This window comes from Tribolium castaneum, chromosome 1, assembly GCF_031307605.1.
Source record: "Tribolium castaneum strain GA2 chromosome 1, icTriCast1.1, whole genome shotgun sequence".
NCBI lineage: Eukaryota > Metazoa > Arthropoda > Insecta > Coleoptera > Tenebrionidae > Tribolium > Tribolium castaneum.
In genome coordinates, this window is record NC_087394.1 from 30,247,762 (window position 1) to 30,269,371 (window position 21,610).

At 37.5% G+C, this 21,610-nt stretch overlaps 9 protein-coding genes across 12 annotated transcripts; 3 read left to right on the forward strand and 6 right to left on the reverse strand.

Moving 5' to 3' along the window:
- Positions 1-30: 30 nt before the first annotated feature.
- On the forward strand, positions 31-2,598 carry LOC664091 (dynein regulatory complex subunit 3). Of its 2 annotated transcripts, none has more exons than XM_015977820.2 (7): positions 31-745; positions 797-1,080; positions 1,128-1,300; positions 1,350-1,698; positions 1,746-2,141; positions 2,198-2,327; positions 2,374-2,598. In XM_015977820.2, exons 1-6 carry the CDS (start codon positions 589-591, stop codon positions 2,300-2,302), a joined length of 1,464 nt encoding a protein of 487 aa, XP_015833306.1. In that variant the 5' UTR covers positions 31-588; the 3' UTR covers positions 2,303-2,327; positions 2,374-2,598. The 2 variants fall into 2 exon arrangements, with proteins under 2 accessions (XP_015833306.1, XP_975201.2); XM_970108.4 differs by having other exon boundaries at positions 214-745; positions 2,188-2,327.
- Positions 2,102-4,418, reverse strand: LOC664074 (enoyl-CoA delta isomerase 1, mitochondrial). Its single transcript, XM_008192769.3, has 5 exons — positions 4,029-4,418; positions 3,831-3,977; positions 3,433-3,780; positions 2,549-2,733; positions 2,102-2,496 (listed from the first exon to the last, which is right to left on the reverse strand). The coding sequence occupies exons 1-4, from the start codon at positions 4,260-4,262 to the stop codon at positions 2,617-2,619; spliced, it is 846 nt and encodes a 281-aa protein (XP_008190991.2). The 5' UTR covers positions 4,263-4,418; the 3' UTR covers positions 2,102-2,496; positions 2,549-2,616.
- Positions 4,419-4,503: 85 nt separating this feature from the next.
- On the reverse strand, positions 4,504-9,222 carry Pdi (Protein disulfide isomerase). The gene is made up of 3 exons (XM_008192766.3): positions 8,960-9,222; positions 5,884-6,353; positions 4,504-5,836 (listed from the first exon to the last, which is right to left on the reverse strand). Exons 1-3 carry the CDS (start codon positions 9,111-9,113, stop codon positions 4,964-4,966), a joined length of 1,497 nt encoding a protein of 498 aa, XP_008190988.1. The 5' UTR covers positions 9,114-9,222; the 3' UTR covers positions 4,504-4,963.
- Positions 9,223-9,279: 57 nt separating this feature from the next.
- Positions 9,280-12,001, forward strand: LOC664064 (uncharacterized protein). Of its 2 annotated transcripts, none has more exons than XM_970083.5 (6): positions 9,280-9,444; positions 10,852-10,939; positions 10,991-11,107; positions 11,154-11,339; positions 11,399-11,566; positions 11,612-12,001. In XM_970083.5, exons 2-6 carry the CDS (start codon positions 10,852-10,854, stop codon positions 11,908-11,910), a joined length of 858 nt encoding a protein of 285 aa, XP_975176.3. In that variant the 5' UTR covers positions 9,280-9,444; the 3' UTR covers positions 11,911-12,001. The 2 variants fall into 2 exon arrangements, with proteins under 2 accessions (XP_975176.3, XP_015833315.2); XM_015977829.2 differs by lacking the exon at positions 9,280-9,444 and adding an exon at positions 10,626-10,782.
- On the reverse strand, positions 11,884-12,971 carry LOC103312346 (uncharacterized). The gene is made up of 5 exons (XM_008192767.3): positions 12,729-12,971; positions 12,532-12,678; positions 12,366-12,475; positions 12,126-12,321; positions 11,884-12,080 (listed from the first exon to the last, which is right to left on the reverse strand). Exons 1-5 carry the CDS (start codon positions 12,784-12,786, stop codon positions 11,968-11,970), a joined length of 624 nt encoding a protein of 207 aa, XP_008190989.2. The 5' UTR covers positions 12,787-12,971; the 3' UTR covers positions 11,884-11,967.
- A 147-nt stretch (positions 12,972-13,118) lies between these two features.
- Positions 13,119-16,008, reverse strand: Su(z)12. Its single transcript, XM_970065.4, has 3 exons — positions 15,804-16,008; positions 15,688-15,734; positions 13,119-15,630 (listed from the first exon to the last, which is right to left on the reverse strand). Exons 1-3 carry the CDS (start codon positions 15,901-15,903, stop codon positions 13,756-13,758), a joined length of 2,022 nt encoding a protein of 673 aa, XP_975158.1. The 5' UTR covers positions 15,904-16,008; the 3' UTR covers positions 13,119-13,755.
- Positions 16,009-16,075: 67 nt separating this feature from the next.
- LOC664034 (ubiquitin domain-containing protein UBFD1) lies at positions 16,076-17,984 on the reverse strand. Of its 2 annotated transcripts, XM_008192765.3 has the most exons (7): positions 17,820-17,969; positions 17,582-17,767; positions 17,278-17,532; positions 17,079-17,230; positions 16,904-17,026; positions 16,670-16,858; positions 16,076-16,624 (listed from the first exon to the last, which is right to left on the reverse strand). In XM_008192765.3, exons 2-7 carry the CDS (start codon positions 17,595-17,597, stop codon positions 16,514-16,516), a joined length of 846 nt encoding a protein of 281 aa, XP_008190987.1. In that variant the 5' UTR covers positions 17,598-17,767; positions 17,820-17,969; the 3' UTR covers positions 16,076-16,513. The 2 variants fall into 2 exon arrangements, with proteins under 2 accessions (XP_008190987.1, XP_975148.1); XM_970055.4 differs by lacking the exon at positions 17,582-17,767 and having other exon boundaries at positions 17,820-17,984.
- A 97-nt stretch (positions 17,985-18,081) lies between these two features.
- Positions 18,082-20,541, reverse strand: LOC664025 (uncharacterized protein). Its single transcript, XM_970046.5, has 3 exons — positions 19,648-20,541; positions 19,467-19,596; positions 18,082-18,746 (listed from the first exon to the last, which is right to left on the reverse strand). Exons 1-3 carry the CDS (start codon positions 20,389-20,391, stop codon positions 18,661-18,663), a joined length of 960 nt encoding a protein of 319 aa, XP_975139.2. The 5' UTR covers positions 20,392-20,541; the 3' UTR covers positions 18,082-18,660.
- Positions 20,542-20,645: 104 nt separating this feature from the next.
- On the forward strand, positions 20,646-21,590 carry EMC8-9 (ER membrane protein complex subunit 8/9). The gene is made up of 3 exons (XM_970036.4): positions 20,646-20,921; positions 20,972-21,118; positions 21,170-21,590. Exons 1-3 carry the CDS (start codon positions 20,721-20,723, stop codon positions 21,428-21,430), a joined length of 609 nt encoding a protein of 202 aa, XP_975129.2. The 5' UTR covers positions 20,646-20,720; the 3' UTR covers positions 21,431-21,590.
- The last annotated feature ends 20 nt before the right edge of the window (positions 21,591-21,610 follow it).

The following is a 21,610-nucleotide window of genomic DNA, read 5'->3' on the forward strand; positions in this document are numbered from 1 at the left end:
TTTCTAATTTATTGATCTTTTCATTCCCAAGTTGTGTAAACTTCTGAATAAAAAGACGTCAGACATGTGTCACGTGATCAAAAATTATACGAGGTGCGGTTCACAATTTAAAGTTCTTTTTTTATGTTATTTTTCCGTTCTTTCACGTAATATACTACCAAAGCGAGCATTTCTGCATTTATAACTGTGCTGTTGTCATTTCTTCTTTGATACAGAATACAACGTAATTTTACAATTTTGAGTATTTTTTTATAAGTTGCGGTATCAGCACTCGGCTTCGCCTCGACTACAATTTCGCAAACTCTTAATTGTAAAGATTTTTTTACTCCAAAAACCCTCTCTGGGCTATTTTTATCTACTTAGACGTTATAATCTACCTGTAAAGAGTTTTTTGTAATTGATATAATTTCACAATGAAAAATAATAAAACTCAAGAGCACAAGCTCGGCAAACTCAAAGATTCATGATTTCTCAAGTCCATAGCAACAATAAGGTACTTAAACAACAGTCATTGTGACATCAATAATTTCAAGAATGCTTGAAAAGGTATTTGTATCGATTTAGTGTGCCTAATGAAAATTTGTAAAAATGAATCCTTGTAAATTGAAAGAGCCAAAAGTAATAGACAATGCCCTTCTGGAGAAATGTATCAAAGACCAGGGCCCCAAGGGTGAAGCGGGTCGCTTGGCGGAGATCGAAAAAATCCCCCTTGAAGACGTCACCGAGATTCGCTTAGAATTTCTGAGTAACAATTCTTGTAAAATTTAAACCCGACTTTCTGTGTCCCTATCCGTAGATATCTTAAGAATTGACCACTTGTGGGTGCTGACATCTTTAACGAAATTAAATCTCAACAATAATTTACTGGAAAAAATCGAAAATTTGGAAAGTCTGGTGAACTTAACTGAACTAAATTTATCATTCAATAAAATAGCTAAAATCGAAAATTTAGACGAGCTTCGCAACCTTGAAAAGCTGAGTCTGTATGATAACGAAATCACGGTTTTGGAGAACATGGACACTTTAACAAAATTAACAGTTTTTAGCATTGGAAGAAACAAAATTGACGACTTGGACAATGTATTACGAAAAATAATTGTGTTCTAGAATACACAAATATTTTATAGATTCTGTATTTGCGACGATTCGGCAATTTAAAATCGTTAAATCTAGTGGGGAATCCCTGTGCCGAGGATGAAGATTTTCGTTTATTTATTGCAGTTTTTCTGCCACAACTCGTTTACTACGAATATAAATTAATATACGAGTCGGAACGGGAACTTGGACACGAAACTTTCAGGTTTCTAGCTAAAATTGTTTAAGTGAACATCAGTAGGAGAGTTTTTTAGTGCAAAACTGCGAGCATTGTTGGAGAAAGAGGAGAAGGAACGGGAAATCACTGCGATAAAGGAACAAGAGTTGGCCGATGCCGAACTTCACGCCTCTAGTTTCGTGGAGTATTTAAACACTCGCCATTTGTTCGACTCTTTATTTGCCAACGACACCGACGGCATGAACTTGATGAAAATCGGCGAAGACGCGCAAGAATTCTACGACGAGTACGAGGAGAACTTCATCGAACTGTGTAAACAAATATTCGAAAATGGGCAACAACAGTACATCCTGCGCAAAACCGAACAGGACCAGTTCTTAAAATGCGTCGAAGACGCAAATAAGGACAATCAAGACGAAAGCATTGTACGCCCCCTTTCGAATTTACTTATAGCCCCAAATTTCGTCCGTAGAAACACATGGAGATCTTCCTGGAGAAGAAGGCAATACTGTTCCTCAAAATCAAAAACGTGCAAAACCAGCTGAACTCAAACGAAATAAATTACGACGAGTTTATCGACAAATGCGACGTCTTCGTGGTGGAGTACGACGAGATGTTGCACGAAGTTTGGAAAGCGCTAATGAAACTGGAACTGGAACTTTACGAACAAATGGAAGAAGTCAACCAAACTTTCGAACACAACATCACAGAACTCGTTAATAATTTCATTGAATCGTCGCAGGCTTTCTTTACGCAGATCAGAGAGCTGGAAGTGAGCTACGCTGAAAATATCGGCGATTTGGCCACAAAGTTTCAAACAAATGCCAATTTGAATGAGGAAATCGAAGTTCCCGCAGTTCTTAAACCGGTAACTTCCGGCACTTGCTTTATTAATAATTTCAATGAGATTACAGCTTATGGCAGATAAGGATCTTCTGCACAACGCGTTGGCAACAAGTCACGATATGCACATGCAGATTATCGATGCGAGAGAAGACACTCTCATTTCGAACGCCAAGGATTGGCTAAATGATTTAATCGACGATTTAAACACGTAAGTTATGCCTTTACTTTTCCCGAAAAATATCCACAACTTGTAGGAATGAGATCAAGCGAAACAGGGGGAAAGTGCTGGAAATTAACCACTTTCTTGAAATCCAAAGGCAGGAGTTTGAGGATTTGAATAAGGAATACGCGCCTGATCTCAAGGATGACGTTATAGCCTTGGAATAAGTAAGATAGTAAAATATACTTTATTTTTACAAAAGTACTTACACATATTCTTGGTTTGGATAATAAATTTTACACTTCATTATATAAAAGAATATCAACTTATAATATCCTTATTTCTGTTTCTGCTTCAATGATTGCAGATACATTTCCAACCCCTTTTGCACACTGTCCTGAGCTACGTAATTCGCCACATATTCGTAATCTTTTTGGAGATTGTTAGTGAGGTCCTGAAATAAAAACTCATTTTTACAAAATATATAATTGAGCCTTAAATACAAAAATGCCAAAAAAGTCTATAAAAAAATCATAATACTAATTGCATCACATAATATGTTGAGATAAAAATATGTTTCCTTGGTGAGTTTCCTTAATAAAACATTTCGTTATATTTCCTTGCATTTTTAATAATGATTTTACCTACCTAGTTTTTGAAACTTAAAAAAAATACGGATAAATGCCAACTGATTAATTTCTGCAGAAAGATAGTACCCTCAACTTCTAGTATAAACTTAATTCGAAAGTATTACCAACAATTTCAGTACTAAAAGATCTTGGGGTTTTTTGGATAACAAATTATTTTTGAGATAATTTCTATATACTTGAAAATAATTTAAGCTCATAGGTCAGTATCGAAGCCTTTTTAACACAACTTTTTTTTAATATTGTAACATTTGGAAGGTTAGCAGTCTCTTCCAACTCGCTGGGACACGTTGCATAATTTTATAAAACTGTTATAAACAATGATAATGAATACAAAAAATACAATTGAAGGACCTTGATGCGAAATCACTTTACAACAGTTCTGAATGCAACTTCGTCATGACTAGTTTAATAAATTTATTTATTAAAGGTGCTTGAGAGTGGATAAAATATGTTGCTCTGATAAGTGAGTTATTGGTGTTTAGATTTGCTGAAATTAGGCTTACTTGTATGTCAGCGCCTCGCACTCCCAACTTGGATCTGGCTCTTGCAATTGGCGGAATTCTGGCGAATCTTCCGCAAAACTTCTCCGCTCTTGCAATGCCATCCTCTTTGCTAGCCGCCACCTCGTCAATCATTCCAATTTTCAAAGCTTCGTCAGTTGAGAAAAGATTGCCGCTAGTTAAAGCCAATTCAGTCTGTCTCGTTCCAATCACATTCCTCATGGACGCAATGAACCATTGTGGGGCCACAATCCCAAGTTGGGTCTCGTTTAAACCAATGGTGAAATTGTTCAACATTATTCTGTATTCACACGACAAGGACAGCAAACAGCCCCCAGCTGGGGCGTGGCCCTAATTCAAACAATTAGTTTTGGAAACGCTCATAATTAATGCACTCTTACATTGATAACTGCCACAGTAGGGTACGAAGAACCGTAAAGTTTAATCCAAGTTTGCTGTAAAGCAGTCCACCATTCTTTCAAGCGGCTGGGGTCCGGTTTGTACATCTCAAGGATGTCCAAGCCGGCACTAAAGACACTCTTGGAGCTCTAAAAATTCCCATTGTCAAGAAAACTAACTGGGAATTATTTAAAAATTACCGAGGTCAGAATCAACCCTCTACACTTGTTCTGTTCCAGTTGAGTCAAAGTGTTTGATATTTCAGTAAGGAGCTCCAAATTCATGCTGTTCACAGGGGGGCGGTTGAGGGTTGCCGTCGCAACCCCTGTTTTTTCGTTAACGGCGACGTTAACAAGGGGCCCAGAGCTTGAGTAACTTCGGAAATAATTAGAAATTAAGGCACCACCGCGACGAACACCGTTTCTCAGAGCCATTTTGCAGGGGAATAAAATTAAAACAATATCCGGGAAAGGAATTAGGTAACGACACCACAATAAAACTACTAAATTAAAAAATAACTTCTGGTTATGTGAACATAACCTTTATACCCAGCTTGTCATTTTGATCAACGACTTACGTTGCGTTGCGCTACGGTTACGGGCTCATTACGCTACGTCGCGATATACAGTATGTTTATAAATAGGAGTGTTTGGGTTTGGGTGATTGATAATGCGCTTTTACATACAATTTCATTTATTTGTTTCAGCTTCGTCTTACAGTAATTCACAAAAAATATCTTAGTTTACAATTCTTTAATGTTAAAAAATATACAGTCACACAAACACACAACACAATCTGCCATTTGTGCTCAACCTAAATCGCTACGACACAATAATCAGTAGAAAAATATCATCTATGAAATGAATAAAAAATAAATACACGAAATAGCAATTATAAACAATTTAAGAGAATATAGAGAAGACAGGAATGTTAATAAAGAACTTGCTCGTTAATGTCAGGCAGATATCAATTGCACAACCAGTCTCACAAATCCTCCGTAAATGGAGGCGCAAATAAAACATTTGGGAAGTTCAAATAGGTACCTACAAAACCGAGAGCCAAAATCGCCGCGAATTTTTTGATATACAAAATGAGTAATTTAGAATGTTAGTAACAAAACTAAGTACCTAATAATTTACAACTCATCTTTTCTGGGTGAGTCGTCATCTTCAGTTTCCTCTTCGACGGGCTCGTCAACACCGGCACCGTCAACACCACCGGACTCGATAAATTTAACTAAACCTTCGAATGTTCTTGGACCGTTATATTCAATAACGTTGTTCCCACCTTTGGGATAGAATTTCAATGTAGGGAAGCTCGTAATTTTGGTATGTTCGAGTTCGTTAGCGGTGGCATCGATCTTCGCCACGACCACGCTCTTGTCATCTTTGAAGTGCTCGCCCACTTTGTCGTAAATGGGGGCCAACTGCTTGCAGTGGCCGCACCACGGGGCGTAGAACTCGACCAAAACGTCCTTGTCGGCGTCAAATACCACACTGTCGAAGTTGGTGGCGACTAGAACCTTAACCGCCTCCTTATCCCAATCTTCTGGAAGATCTTGACTGAGCAAATGCTGTTTGAGTTTACCGGCGAGGAAATCTTCGACGAATTTCTTGATACTTTCAGAGGATAATTCATCGGTTTCTGGCTTGTACTTGGCCATGTCTTCCTCAAGCTTGATGAGACGCGCCGCCGGGACTTCCTCTTTCTTCATTCCGAAGAATTCCAAGATTCTTTGGTGGTCTTCTTCGCCGGCGTCGATTGTGACGAACAAAACTTGTTCCTTGAAGGGCTTGGCGACGGCTCTTGCAGCCTCGGACACCTTCTCGAAGTGGTCTTCGCCCTTGTTCAAGAACAACAAAAGGTGGCTCTTGATGTCGCCACCGAAGATCTTCTGGGCTGTTTCATGGTTGAATTCGACGATGAGGGGCAATGAGTTACCAGCGACGAATTTCTTGATGTTCTTCTCAGTGGCTTCGCCTTCGAAAAGAACTTTTCCTTCATCGAACTAAAACACAACATTAGATTTGATCACACTATTGTCATTTAATTAACCTTTTTGAACAAAACAATGGATCCGCATTCGGCTTCGTACTCCTTGTAGACGCTGTCTTCAGAGGTGATTCCGAAGGGATAATCGTCGATGGTGGCGGCTGCCGCCAGGAAGGCCTTTGCCTTATCAGTCGTCTGATCTTTGAAAAATCCAATAACAGCAACATTGCTGGCATCAATAAACTCCTTGGCTTCTTCGACAGTTTTGATTTCTTTCGCTGGTGGTCCAGTTTTTTTCAAAAGCCAGGCGACAATATCATCGGCTTGTCTGCCACCGTTGTAGTCAATGGGACTTCCGTTTCTGAAGAACTTCAACGTTGGGTAACCTCTAACTTGGTGTTCTTCAGCAAGTTCGGTTTCTTCAGTGGCGTCAACTTTGCCGAGTTTAATTTTAGAGTCTTGGTCGGCGAGCGCTTTCGCTGCCTTTACATATTCGGGGGCTAACGCCTTGCAATGTCCACACCATGGGGCATCTGAAACAAATAATTTGCTTCATTGCGTGTGGACTTTTAACCTTGGAAGGTACAACGATCGATTGCATGAGGTGTAAAAAAATCTCAGTAAGTTTGAACAATGTGGAAAAAATATACAAGTTCTCTCGTTTGGAGCCAAGCACAGGGAATGCATTTAAAAAAACTTATCCTAACCACAGGGTGCAAATGGTGACATGTAATAGCGTTTAGAACGTGGATTCGCAGTTTTATCAACGATGTTTCAATGGCATTGGATAATTCAGCATAAAAATACTATAAGACATACATTTACAAACGTAAATAATTACTACACACCAGTTAGACAGCTTTATTCTACAGGATTTACTATAATACACATTAACTCTATTTTTAGCCACAGCTATGTTTAACTCATACAACATTAATGCCTGTTTGAACCAATGCGATTAAAAGAGATGTTTACCAGAAGCAGTCGAGCTGCATAAAATTCACAATTCTACTGCCCTCTCTCAGGAAATTTCCTGGTCTAAGGATAGTGTAATGGTTTCACGTTCATTTTCCAATATGAATCAATAAACACGACCATCAAAAAATCAAAACCAGATTTAATCTTTTATACGTGGAGCAAAAATAGTAATTTTATCGTTTTAGAACACAAATGAAAGTTTAAGTGCTAGCAGGAACAATCATAATTTTACACTGTTGTGGATAAAAAAAAAGTCAACAAACAATGTTTGGCCATTTTTAGCGCAGAATTTAGGTAGAAAATTATTTTGTAAAAAGACTAACAATCTCCAAGGGATATAAAATATTTGGCAAATAAAATTTACAAAGGAAACAAAATCCCTTTGTCATATTGGTATTTTAATTATTATTATTTATTATTTTAGAACTTCTTGCTTTCATGTCACCAGAAAACTCTTTCTTAGTTATACTTTTGGTAAAACAGTTCTAGGAGAGTTTTAGAAGTTCACTGAGTTGAACAAAGTGTTCAATCTCCATCACCGATCTTTAAACAGTGTTATTAACTAATCACCAAATAATAATAAACAGGGTATCTCAAAATTGGCGAATTCCGAGTTCAGAACGTTGTAATAATCGTTTCAGTAGTCCAAACATAGAAAAAAATAAAGATTCGGAGCTTCCCCACAAAGACATATTGGTTCGAAGACCACTCTTTGGACTAAGTTTTCTTCAAATGCAGGCTAAAAATTTTAATATTTATATTTCGTTATGGTGAAGATGATTGTGGAGAATCATAATGTAAAACAATTTCTCAAAAAATAGCTTTATTTTAGAATTAAAAAAAACTCAAATTTTTGTAATTTGCCGTTTCATTTTTAAGAAACTACAAAAATTTACTACAAATTGAAGCATTTTTTGAGAAATTGTTTACATTATTATTTTCCAATTTTACATCATAAATAAAATAAATACTGACATTTTTAACCTGCAGTTGAAAAAACGCAATTCAAAGTGCACCTGAAATCCGAAACAATTTTTTAGTTAAGAGTCACTGTAATTGTGAATATTCTTATTGAAATTATACGATTGGAAAGAAAATGAAAAAAAGCACGAGTTTCTGAACTAATAAGAGACAATAAGTTGTATACTGAATTCTAATTATTATTTTACAGTGCCAGTGATTAAGATTTAGCTAAAAAACTTGCTTTAATTTTTTTATGAATTGCTCTTACCTTGGATTTACGCCCAATATTGTTAAATATAATTTAATTTACCTACAAAATAATTTCAATTTTTCAAACATTCACATTGTTCGGTACAAAATTAACAATCAGTTTCTGGATATTCTTAAAGAGAAATTGTTTTTAATGAATCAAGGCTCAAGACTACACGTAATTACATCTAATTAAAAGTAAATTATGTAACTCAAACATGAACTGCAACAGAAAAGGACAAGTGAAAGATTTTATAATTTCTGAAAAACTCCTGCTTTCTATAATTATTATTAAAATAATTTTGAATTTCCCTTCAATAATTATTCTAGGGTGAGACGTGGGTCCACGTCAGTCCCTCGACTTGTTATCACCGAACGTGGCTTCCGATAAGTAACCTGCTTATCAAATAATTAAAATAATTAAAAGTTTCATTACTTTTGCCCATATCAATTCGTCACAATTGCACCATTCTTATTAGAGTAATTGGAGACACTTTTCAAGCAAGTCCTACGCAACATCTGGCCGCACATGAGGCTGTAATAACACGAATTTCTTTAATGGAAATTCAGATAAATGGCAAGGAAATACAAAACCAAATGCGAAATACGAGTCACCGGCAAGTCCTAAACTTTCACACGTAGATGCTCACGCGGCTGCTGGGCGTAAGAAGGGTTGTTGACCTTTCGTATTAACAAAAAGTGAAGATTACTTTACTGGTGATGATTAACCGGTCGCGTAATCTCTCAAAGGCAAGGACCGATAAAATTTTGAATAAATGCATCGTAATCAAATTTGGGGAAGGTTAACCCAAATGTCATCCGGCGTGAAGTTGGCGTCTCAATGTTTTTTACTGCAATAATTCCATTTTCACGCTTTTTGCGCAAATTCTAATTAGCGGTGGATAACAGTAATTAAATGCAATGTTTTCGGCAAAAAGTTCGAACTTACAAAACTCTACAAGGATGAATTCGTTGTCGGTGATGGCCTGTTTGAAGTTGGATTTGGTGAGCACTAGGACGCCTTCGTCGCTCTTAATTTCTTCACTGGCCCAGCCCAGAGATGCAGCCGTTGCAATTAAACAAAAAGCCGAAAGAAGATTCATCTTAATTTTTTAATATAACTCACTTCCCCTATTAACAATCGACGACTGCTCGACAAGCGTGAAGTGAGAGGCAGACGGTGATGACACCACAACGTGGCACAAATCGTGGGGCAATCTGATTGGCCGTTGGGATGACGTTTAGTGACATTTGTGACGTCAAATTGTCAAATCAAAAATAAATCGGGATTTTATCCTTGGGCATAAAACAGCGATTTTTATGTAATGATGTGTTCTGATTTTTCCTTCGCATTTTCCGCTGTGAGCTTGGTGCCCGCCTGACTACAGTTATCGACTCGGCTAAAAATATGATTTACCTTCGTACAGATTGAAGGTTAGTTTTTCCGAGGGGTGAGAATTGTCTCAGTGCTCTTTTCTCAACCAGTTAACATTAATCCGAAATGAAAAACCCAATAAATTACATTTTTGGGCCCAACTTTTACCTGCAGCTGGCTGAACAGATTACAAAACATCTCTCTGTAACTTAAACATAATGAAAGTATTAACACAATTAAAATAGCTAATTACATATTGAAAATATGCTCTCAAAAGACCAAAAGGAGTCTTTTAAGGAGTACCTAAGTCGGGTCAGGTCACCTAATGCTATGCCCTTGTAACATGTACACCTGCAAGACCACGATTGTGCAAGATTTACAAGCTCAACTTACTGTATTAGATTTTCCCAATTAACTTAAGATGACTTTTGTATTTTAAAAGCTGTAACTCAGTACATACTTTAAATTAAATGTTACAAGCAATAACTTATGTTCCACAGTAATGTTGGTGTAGTTCACCTGCACAAATTAAAGAAAAAGGACAATTTTATACATAAGTAAAATAATCAAAACGTCTACACCTTTTCGACTGTACTTCAGAAAAGGTCAACTGAAATTCAGACATTACAAGATTAATTGTAATTCAAATTAGTTAGATTTTTTTTGTAATTCAGAAGTTGGAAACTGTATTTCAGAAAGAATAAGTTGTAATTCATATTTGATTTTTTCAGCTGTATTTAAGAAAACATCATAATGTACAAATTAAAATCAAAATGTAAGACGTTAAATATTTTTCAGTTTAAATTAAATAAACCAAATAAAGAAATGTAGTGATAATAAAGAATATAGCTTTGATTTTTGTGGTATTTTGTCATTTTAAACCTAGCACACCTATAATAATTTTATTTCTGAATTACAATTAACACCTGAATTCTGAATTATATTTAATACTTTCTGAAATACAGCTGAAAAAGGTATAGATGGTATCTTTTCCAACCCATTTACTGTCACCAATTTTCATTTAAAAAATTGTATCATATTTAGAATTATTGCATAACATTTTTGTTTTTTACACCATAGAAAGGTTATCTTTATTATCAGGTTTATTAGACTATTTTTAAATTCTTTTGACTCCTCTGAGATCGAACATCGAACCATTTATTTAAAATTTAATTGCAAAATTTAATAAATTTTGACACTGGTATTATTTGAAATAATATTCTACCTGCGTTTTTTTTTGATAAATTTTGTTTATCTCAAATCTGCCAACTGAGCAGCTGTTACGATCACTCAGTGAGTAGTAAACTGTAAAATATGATTAAAATAGGTCAAAACTTATTTTTACACTGCGAAAAACTGGCAAACAGTCATAAGTAGTAACTTCTCATTCCTATCAGGTGTTTGTTTTTTTCTTTTAAAGAAAAAGAAATATTTTCCATAATCTCGAAATACCAAACTTATTTTAGATGGACCAAGAAGAATATAAAGTTTCATCAGAATTATACAGCGAATTTAATTATGAATCATCCTCAAAACCCATGGTAGATAAAAACAGTGAGTCAATAAAACGAGTTCGTGCATTTCGGGTTAATTTTTAAATTCAAGATGTGGTATCAAAGTTCAAGTTTAGATTTCCTCCACCACCCCCCAAAGTAGACGCAGATGGCGATTTGATAGTTTCAAGAAAAAAATCGAAAGAAAAAACTGGCGTTATTGAAATCGGTACAAGAAACTTGTATGAAAACATTAAACAATTTGCACTTTGTAGAACACAGTAAAAGTACAGTCCTCGGTCTGGTGGGTCTACAGATATGGCGAGGAGCGCTTTTGCTTGCCGACTGGTTATTACATAACTCCTCAACGTTTAAAGACAAGCACTACATTTTAGAACTGGGCTCAGGAGTCGGTCTGAGCAGCATTGTCGCTGGAATATTCACCCCTGTGTTTTGCACCGGTAACCGCAAATATTTGCCCCACAAATCAACATTAGCAAATGTTTAAAGTTTCTTGCAGATATCAATAAAGGCGGGTTATTGAAACTTATCAAAGGGAACGTACTACGAAATGTTCACTTAACCAAGCATCCAATCACAGTCCTGGAGCTGGATTTTATGTCACAGGTGCTTCCCCGAGAAATCGTAACTTCAATTGAAAAAACTCCAATTGTAATAGCTGCAGATGGTGAGTGGTTTAATAGTGTTGGAGTAGTTTCATTAATTTTTCCAGTCGTTTACGACGATGTTATCACTGAAGCCTTTGTTAAAACCGTTGGCCACATTTTATCCAAACCTCCGAGAAGATCTGTCTACGTTGCGTTAGAAAAACGCTTTGTTTTTACGATAGCTGACTGTGATGCGGTTGCACCGTGTTATGAGCACTTTATAAAGTGTCTGGAAAAGCTCGAGAACATTCACAAAGAGGAAGTTGCGTTGGATTTTCCGCAATATTTTCACTACGACCGGGTCAAAGAGCTGGTTTTGTGGAAAATAACGTCGAACTTTGACGAAATAAACAATATTCCGTGAAGTATTTACAATACATTGTATAAACAAAGTTTCAACGTTTTGACTAAACACGTCATTTTAATACAAATATAAGTTGTCGATTTGTCCTTTACTCAGTAAATGTTCTTTCCGCATTTCCTTGTTCCGTAATTGTTGGTCCTGTTCTTTCTTCAGAGGTTCCATAGACTCGCCTAAAATATCGTTTAAAGCAAAATAAAGAAACAATTTTTACGCACAGAGAATGTCTTCGCCGTTGAAATACAATACTGTTACTTGGTTCGTAAATTTAATCGATTTCGTGTTTTTTGCGTAATATTTGTATGTGCAAGCAAATTCGTCGTCCATTTTATCAGCAGTATCATCTTTGCCTTCAGGATAATACTCCATGGCTAACGGAAGTTCTTCGTCAGTAATATTATTAGCTTTTTGTAACTACAAAGGAAGAATAGTTTTGCGCTAATAAAGCACGCACTCACAATAGCACAAGACTCCTCCAGATTATTCTTCAGCATGCTGGAACTCGTGCTTGGCGCATTTTCGCCTTCGTTATTTAGCGACAACGTTTTAAACTTCCTCAGACAGCTTTCTAACTAAGCAAGATAAATCTGTTATATTTACAAAGTAGTGTTACCCTTGCAGTACCTTCACTTAAGCCTTCGTGTTGATTTTTCAAGATATTGTTAAATCTGCGGCTTTTGCGTAAGTTGTCTTCAGATTTCGCGTTAGGTTTCCCGTCTTTATTGCTGCTCTTGTTAGTGTCTAATTTCACTGACTTAACCTGAAGCACCTCTAAATGGGGTTGATTTAAGGGAAACAAGACACGTTACATTTATTCTCACCAGGAATATTGAAAAATCTATTTTTTTTACCATTCTTCTTGCTTCTGTTACCAGACATTTTGAAGTTTTTGCCGAAATATGCACTGTCAAAAGATACGAATTTTGACACGTTTTTGAAGTGAAGAGCGGCGATATAATTTGGCCTACTCAACGACTTGTTGGAGAAAATAAATACAATAAATAAACCGTCTCAGTCCCAAATTACATTAATTGCTTAGCAAAAAATGCAAAAACGTTGAGCATTAATTTTCACGACAAACATGAACAAAAAATGTAAAATTTGGAACGACATAAAGATGTAGGGTTTGTTTATTAGGAGCTGAAAATAGTGTTAAATATCGGAATATAAATCGTAAAAATTCTGTAGGTATACGGTCATAACGAATGGTGTACTTGGAAAAAAACAATATAATTAAAAAAGTAAATAACTTACAATATACATATTAAAACCTACAAGGATAAATTGAACACGTATAAATATATACAGCACTCAGGGAAATAATTATTAACATTAAAAAATGTGCCACAATACGCCGCCGCCACAATACGCCGCCAATTTCACAAATTTAGATTATCCAATTTCCTATTTGTGCGAAACTGAACACTTAAAAGATGACAGTGTGAAGCAAAATTACACTAAAACCACGCCACTGCGTATCGCTTAAAAAATAAAACCATTAACTAACGAATACACGTGGCGTTTTTAATTAAAAATATAGTCAAACGTAAAGATGACAATAAAAAGATCGTTTAAAATGAGTAAAAACAGCCCAGATTGAATTGCCATCAAGCACTGAAATAAGAAAATTAAAAGGTAAAAATTATTTGACTAGAAGGCCAATTTTCTAAGGCAGTGGAATCATTAGAAATAATTACAACCTAAACCTAGCAAAAAGCCTTTCATGATTAAAATGCAGACTTTAAAATTAGGTATACAAGTATCGGAAATAGTGTCCGGCTATTTCACTATTTTACAGTCTTCCACGGACAATAAATCATATTATCACACAAATAATACCGTTACATACTAGCTGGCGTTGCTTTTTTGGTCTTTCAACGACAGGGAGATACGTTTCCTGGTGGTCTGCTCCCCCCCAACCGACTTCCTCCTAATCGGGGTCTCGGCTGGCGTTGGTGTCCCTTTCCTCCGCTGCATCCCCACGTTCCCAGTCTTCCTTCCCTTGCTGGTGCTCGGCTTGTCGCTCATCTGCACGCTCCCAAACCGGGACCAGTTATCAATCTGCGCCTCCCTGGACTCCTTCAGCACGTTACGAATAGCCCCCGTCTCGCCCACCATCTCCTGCAGCTTCTGGATGGTGGTGTACAAACACACGGCGCTCACGAGCCCAAAATCGAACAAACTCCCCATGTGGAGGACAAAATTCTTGTAGAGATTCTTCAACAGCAGCTCCTTCCCCTTGTGCTGGACGAACATTTGGCATGCTAGTGGTATCTGGCAGTCGCCGACGAACCCGTACTTCATCACGTGCAGGTTCCACATCTTCATCAGCTCCTTCTCGCCCTCGTTGACGTCGGTGAACTCGTCGATCATCATCATCGTCTTGTTGCGAAGCCACTCGGGGTCGTTCTCCCCCTCCGAGTCCACGTCCATCTCCTTGGGGTAGATGGGCAGGCAGGTGGTGGTGTGGTGGTAGAGGCGGTTGTGCCCCGTGATGAACGGCCGCTGGCCGTCGTACTCGCAGTCATCGAGCTCCAGGAACTCAGAGAGACTCGGTTTGGCTCTCTTAGGGTGGCACACCAGGATGTGGGTCACTGAGGCCCTTCTGACGGGGCCGTTGCGTGAAAAGGCGCACATTGTGGGCTGCAGAATAAGGTCGTGGGGCGAACCCGTGTATGAACCATCGTACAGTTCGTTAATTGCAACGTCAATGCGCGCCCCCACTGAGATGGGCACGTAGGTGAAAGTGAAGCGGGAATGGCACAGCTTCAGGTGCTTCAGCAGCGTGTACAGCTGGTCCGAGTTGATGCTGCACCAAGGGCAGTGCAAGTCCTCGCATGCTTCGGTCTGCTGACGCGAGTTGTTGTTGTACACGAACTGGTACACGATTTGGAGCTTCTCCTTACTGTCGCCGTTGTTCACCAGCGGGATGTTTTCCTTGTTTTCGCTCAGGGGGTACAGCTTGGGGCGGTCCACGAAGCGGGCGCAGGCCTCGGGGGACCAGTTCAGTTTGAACTTTAACAACGCGTCCCCTTTCATCATTACGTTGATATTGCCGCAAGTGTCGATAATGTCGTTGCCGTTCTCCCAGCTGGAGTGTTTTTTGGGGGAAGATTTCGTAAGTGAGGTAAAGTCTTGAAGGACAACGTCGTAGTCACCGTCCGCTAAATAGCACCGATTGTATTTGTCGTAAACGGTGAGCTCAGCCCCGTAGATTTTGTCATTGATGGGGTCAAGTGCGCCGTTTGATTTGCGTTTCTTTAGGGCGGGTTCTTCCTCCTCGGAAGGGGGCTTCTCGGGGAGGATTTTGACGCGGAAGAGGAATATGTACGACTTGGCCAGGGGGCCATTCGAGGGGTTGAAGGATTCGGTTGAAACACTAATGGTGGGGGCTGTTTGAGGCAGTTGTTGCTCGTCGGGGTTGACGGGGATTTCGGCCGTCCCTAGCGAGATTTGCAAGCTAGGGGCTGAGCTATCTTTACGTTTTTTGTGGTTTATTTTTAAAAGAACGGTTTCAACCTGAGCAGTTTGAGCATTAGTGTCGAGACTCTTATCAGTGAATCCTAAGAATGTTATGTTTATGAAACCTGGCTGGATTGTGGAATGGTCTTGCTTTGAGGTTACTTTGTCTAGCAGCGAGTCTACCTTGAAATTGATACGCGACTTATGGCTTCGTGACATCCGATACCGCATGTAAGTCAGGGTTCGATTCAGAAAAATTGGCTGCAAAAGGGGCGTGCTTTAAATTCATTTACTCGTTTAATTTCGACTGTTACTTACAGAACACATATTTCTTGTTCGGAGGTATCGATAAATCTGGGTGGGTTCTGTGAAAAATTGTGTTTATATTTAATCTGTGTTTTCCCAAGTATGGGGTCAAATAACTTGCAACTTACTTTCGAACGCTTGCAGAAATAACTCATGATCGGCTTGGATGTGGTCTATTCTTGGATTCTTTGTGGAGTCGAGGTCTTTATCACGTTTCTTGGGAGGCATTTTAATTTATTTTACAATAATAAATAATAATAAACCCGCGAAAACAACGGTGAGTTTGGCGTTCCTATTTGTACTAATTTTTTGACAGAATTGACAGCTTGCCAAGGCTACCAACGCACCTTCGGCGGGAATTTCCGAACCACTCGTAACGGACGTAAATAAAAATCTCGAATTCTTTTGAAACATAAAACTATTTATTTGCTTTATAATCACACAAACAATACAACTGAAAATCTTAATGGATTAACACATAGCTACTGAGAAATCATTTGTAGTTTTTTATAAAAATTAGGTTATTTTACAGATTTGTTGATGTGATACAGTCAACATTGAATCACTTTTGAAGCGTCAACTCTACCAAATCAACGCACATCACAAATATTGAGTTCATCACTTGAATTCAAAGCAGTTATGCTAACAATATCAATGATCATTATCACAAAAGCAACCTACAAAACGTACAAAATTCCATATGAAAACTTAAGTATGAAAAATTTATTGATTCCCTTTTAAGTTGAATGCATGTTGAAGATTAATGTAATCTCAGTCCACACAAAAATTAAACTAAACCTGTTGATCTCAATACTGTTAGCTTGGCTGGCTTGTAAAGTCAGAAGTACTGCCACTTGCCCAAAACTGCGTCTTTAATCGCGTCCACGTACTGTGCAGGCACCCAATATATCCAGTATCTGGACGCTTCTGTAGGCCCTAACTGCAAGCCCTTTAAAACATTTTTAAATAAAATTTACCCAGTGTCGGTATTTACCAATATGTGGTACTCCTCATGCCCTTCAATTGACTCGGAAACTATGCTTTTAATTGATCCCATGGGCAGTTTTTCAGTACGTTCCTTGGTACTGAGCCACAATTGGTCACTTTCTAGTTTAAATGTCAGTCTAACCTTGCCTCCGTGCTTATTGAGCATTCCTGACAGGGGCAAAGGGGGCAAACCTTCCTGTAACTAATAGTCAAGAGATGAATTTCCGAATCTCAGACCTACTTTTATGTTTTTAATTCCGGGCATGGCATCTTCAGGTACACCTTTGTCTAGGACTTTCCGGTGGATTTTTTGTTTACAAAGTGGTTCCTTCACCGTGGCTGCTTTCTCCATTTCTACAACGTCCTGAAAAGTTGTAAAATAATTTCCGAAGTGGGTAAATGAGTCAGCAATTGACCTGTTTACTAACTGAAGACACAGCCAAAACGTCGTTCAAAGTAGAACCGACTAACATAATTTTAGAACCGTTTGTGATTCCAGCAGTGCTTAAAGTTTGATTATCTTGCAATAATCCCTTATACATTAATTTCTGCATGGAGTCGGGAATTCCTAAAAAGTAAATGGAACGTGAACTGTTGGATCACTTGTCCACGTACCTAAAAGACCCTGTAATATTTTTTTGAAGTCAGCAACGGTGGTGTTCGAGGGCGCGCTGACATCGTATTTCTTTTTGTTATAAACTATTTTAACTTCTATGACTTCGCCGGCTTCCTCGTTTGATTGGCATTCCTTCGTTTCACTGTCTTCGGTTTTGGGAATTTTACATTCTGAAGGCTCGTTTAACTTATCACTTTCGTCTTTGGTTATGTTTTCCTCGGAAAGGTTTGAAATTTTGCTATCATTCTCGCTGGCTGAAAAACAACAGTAAATTCCCATTTAAACGGTGTAGGAGAAGCTCACAAAAGCCACGCTTCATATTTAAACAGTCAGAATGACACAATTTTTTCAGAAAAAGAACGTATGGCAGAAAGTTCTTGTTTGACAGATAATGACTTGCAAGAATTTCGACAAAGATAAGTCACATATTAGCAAATTTATCGATACTGCGGTTCACCGCACAAGGGGCTTCGAGTTACACAAAACAAACTAGGCGAGAATCGTATTAATTTGGAGAAATGGCACTCCAATGCGGACTTACCTACACACTCCATCTTGAAATGAGCACCAAAATGTGACACAATTGAGGTAAGAATTGTATTAGACCGAGTACAAAAATAGTTGGATTCAAAAAACCACGAACGTACGTGTCTGCTTTCGATAAAATCGCCGAAAACGCAAACTTCTGTGAAATCCGTTACGGGAAAATACCCAAGTAGTCAATATTTATGTTGGCAGTCTGCCCAAAACATGTGTTCAGTTTGACATTTAGACGCGCGCTAAACTCAAAAATCAAACACTGGAAAGGTTTAGCGTTTATTAAAATTTCATCCATAACAATAAGGTGACCAAAATAAATAGGTGCGTTTAAATCTAAAACATTTGGTAATGATAACTATGACTGCAATCTATAAACATAGATAAGGACTTTGGCTACGGAGTATTCAGGTGTATGACTAATTTTTGCTAAAACTACCGATGTACAATAAATGGCACAATATTACTAGCTCCATGAAAGAAGTCCAATTTTTTACGAAAATAGAAAAAAAAGGAAATATTTGTTTGGACTTCCATCACGGAACAAAACAGGTATCACATTGGGGCAATTTTGAAACAATTATTCGAACCTACTGTAAATTTCGCACCAATTAATACATTAATTTAATTAATTTCACCATTTCTTACCAAATAACCCACTTGTGAACGCATTAGAATTAAAATCAATGAATGACAGGTAACTATAAAAATACATTACATAAAATAAGACTAGTAAAAAATGAATAAGTGCGAAAAATTGTAAATTCATTTAAAGATTCTGACTAAATTGGCACTGCAGATCAGACTTTTCAAAAATTTGCGTTTTAGCTGCCAGTGCAGGGGAACTACCCATATTCTGACTGAACTGAAAGGCTGAACTGTCCTGGAGTGATTTGTGTTCCATGATACCAAACCCTTGTGTCCACCAAGACTAAAACAATTTTTTAACATAAAAAACTGGGTTAAATATTAAATCACAGCTTCGTTCATCAAAGAAAAATTTGCCTTTACCCAGGTAAACTGCCGTTACTTTTGAAATTTTTAAAGCAAAAATGCTCTACAGTAAAACGGACAATCATAAATCGACATTTTCATTATTATTACTATTTTTCTTTTAAGCGGACTCTCTAATAAACGGGCGCGGACAGTGCAATAATAAGTGTAAAACGTTTGTAAAGAGCGAAGTTTTTTTTAAAGAAATACGGATTGAAAATAGAGTAATTAGTTTATAAAAGCATATAATAAAAATATTCTGTTTTCCGAATCCATTTTGCCGTGATGAAAGTTAACAAGTTTCCACACTGAAAAATCAAATTTTTAAGACATCTAAGGGATGGTTAGGAAAGGTTTAGGCATTGGTGAACAAGATGTAGCCAATTTTGAACAAAAATGATTAATTTTCTCCCAGGAAATAATTGACAAGTATTGATACAAAATATTTGTGTCTATGTACACTTTATTATTTCTCTTAAGAGGACACCTCCATTAACCTCACAAATTGCATCACCGTAGGTGTCCGCTTATAGGAGATTTCACTATAGTTTAACTTGGTAACTATGGAGACAAGAAAGGTTTCCAGAAAAACGAAAAGATGGTACGGGTTAAAAGGCAACTTTTTTTAATTGGGAATGCTGTGGGTTATATAAACTACCTGCATCTCCAGGTTCAACTAAAAATGAGAATTGTGAGCAAACATCCTCACATTCGGGTGGTGGCACCAGATGCCAGGTTTTTGATCCCTTTAGCTGCGCTTGCCACATCAGTCTATTAATAAAATCAAGCTGAAAAATGAAAGTGAGATTGCAATTTTTCTAAAATTAGAAGTTTTTTACGTGCATTGTGGCACCATCATCATATCCCATGAAAACGTATTCTTTAGAAGGAATTTCACAATCTTCTGGTAGAAAGTGAGGTTTGGGGTAGTACTTCCTCATTTCTGCTAATATTTGTGGATGGCAGTTTCCCCACCCCACATACCAAGATTTTTCGCCTGGTTTATTCTGGACCCTTGCTTCGCTCATCTCAAAGACGTCACGAACTGATATAAAGTTTGACTTGAAGTGAAGAAATTGGCACTCCTCGTCTACACTCTTATACGAGTCTGATATGCTGTTATAAAGTTCTTTGAAGAAGTTGAAATCGAAGTATTTCATTGCTGGCCAGTGAAGAAAGGCCTGTTTTATGACGATGGGTTTTGAACTGTAAGCATAGGGCGCGAATTCTTCCCGCGTCACGTTCTTCAGTATAAGAGGCTTGTGGACATCTTTACAAAAGTTGCAGTTGGACACTGGTCTTGTGGCTTCCCAAATGAAATAATTGTTTGGGACTAGACACCGCACTCCTAGGAAATAACTAATGGCACTTGTAAATAGTCCATATTGGTACGAAGTCGCCAGCAACAACGCTAGCAATAAAAATACTATAAATAAAGCTGAATTTGTGTGTTTTGAACATTGGGGCAGGCAAGCATTTTCGAGTTCTTTTGTACTGAGGCCAGACTTTACGAATTCTCTGTTCAAGCCGAGGAATATGTGCTTAATTTCTTCGACATTTTTGTCGTGTTTATTGTTATTCATTGTGGAAAACTACATTTTGCTGTAGTGTTTTTACAACAAACGTCAATTTGACATGACATGTGTTACTTGACACTTGTCTGACGTAATGTCCAGGCCGCCAGCATTACAAATTAAAATGAATTGTAATTCTAGCATTTTTGGACCCTAATTTTGAGGAAACTTGAATGAAAAATGCGTTTCAAGGCTTATCAATTTAAATTCTTTCGAAATCTGTTAATTCCGAGGTTATTCATAGATTTGTTTTAACAATTTTATTTTCATTGTGTTGGTGACGCTGATGAGAAATACTTGACGTGACATTAACCTTAAAATTAAGTTAATCAATAGTCATGTCTGATATAACATTTTCGGCTAAAGCGTATTGCAAAATAATATTACACGCAGCGAAGTACCCCCATTGTTCCGTAAATGGAGTTTTGTTATCGAAATCATCGGCTGCCAAAAGTAAGGAAATTGAGTTCGTGGATGCGGTCCCCCTTTTCCACGTTGCACTTCATTTAACGCCCATGGCAGAGGTTGCCTTGATGCAGGTTTGTTTAAAAGTAACATACAAAAATTAGCGTTAAACTCTGGTTTAAAGATTGACGAACTTGCTGCACAAAAAGGGTTAGTTATCTCGGGTTATTACACTGCTCTCGAGAACTTACGGGAGTGTTCCTTTGAAAAGGCCAGTCATCGAATATCAGAGAAACTGCCTTCAAATTTCCCATCTCCTTGCCTCGTTGTGGTAACTATTTTTTTATTATTAATTAATAAGGGAAAAAATTGAAACTTTCAGGTGGATAACTGCAAACTGGGCATTAACTTGGATAATATCGCTTTAAAAGTGGCGCAGTTCATTGATGGCAGTTACAAGCCGTTGGATACCAACCGTATTTGTTTAAAACCAGACACAACATTGGACATCTGTTCCAGTCTTTTAGAAAGGAATGATTGTGACCTAATTGATTTTGATAACCATTTAGACGATATTAGTTTAGACTGGATGAACCCTCAGCTGAACGCGGAAATAGAAGATTTGGTGGGAAGGTTTAATTAACTTGGGTTCAACTGTCAGTTGTGTTACAAGGCCATTTAAACCAGTTCTGATACATTCTGTATTTGTTTTTATTTATTGTTGCGAATAAAGTATTGTCTAGAGTTTATACAACACGAAAATGTATTGTAACGTTCACTGCAATAAACAGGTTGTTTGATAAGATGATTTTTTTAACACATG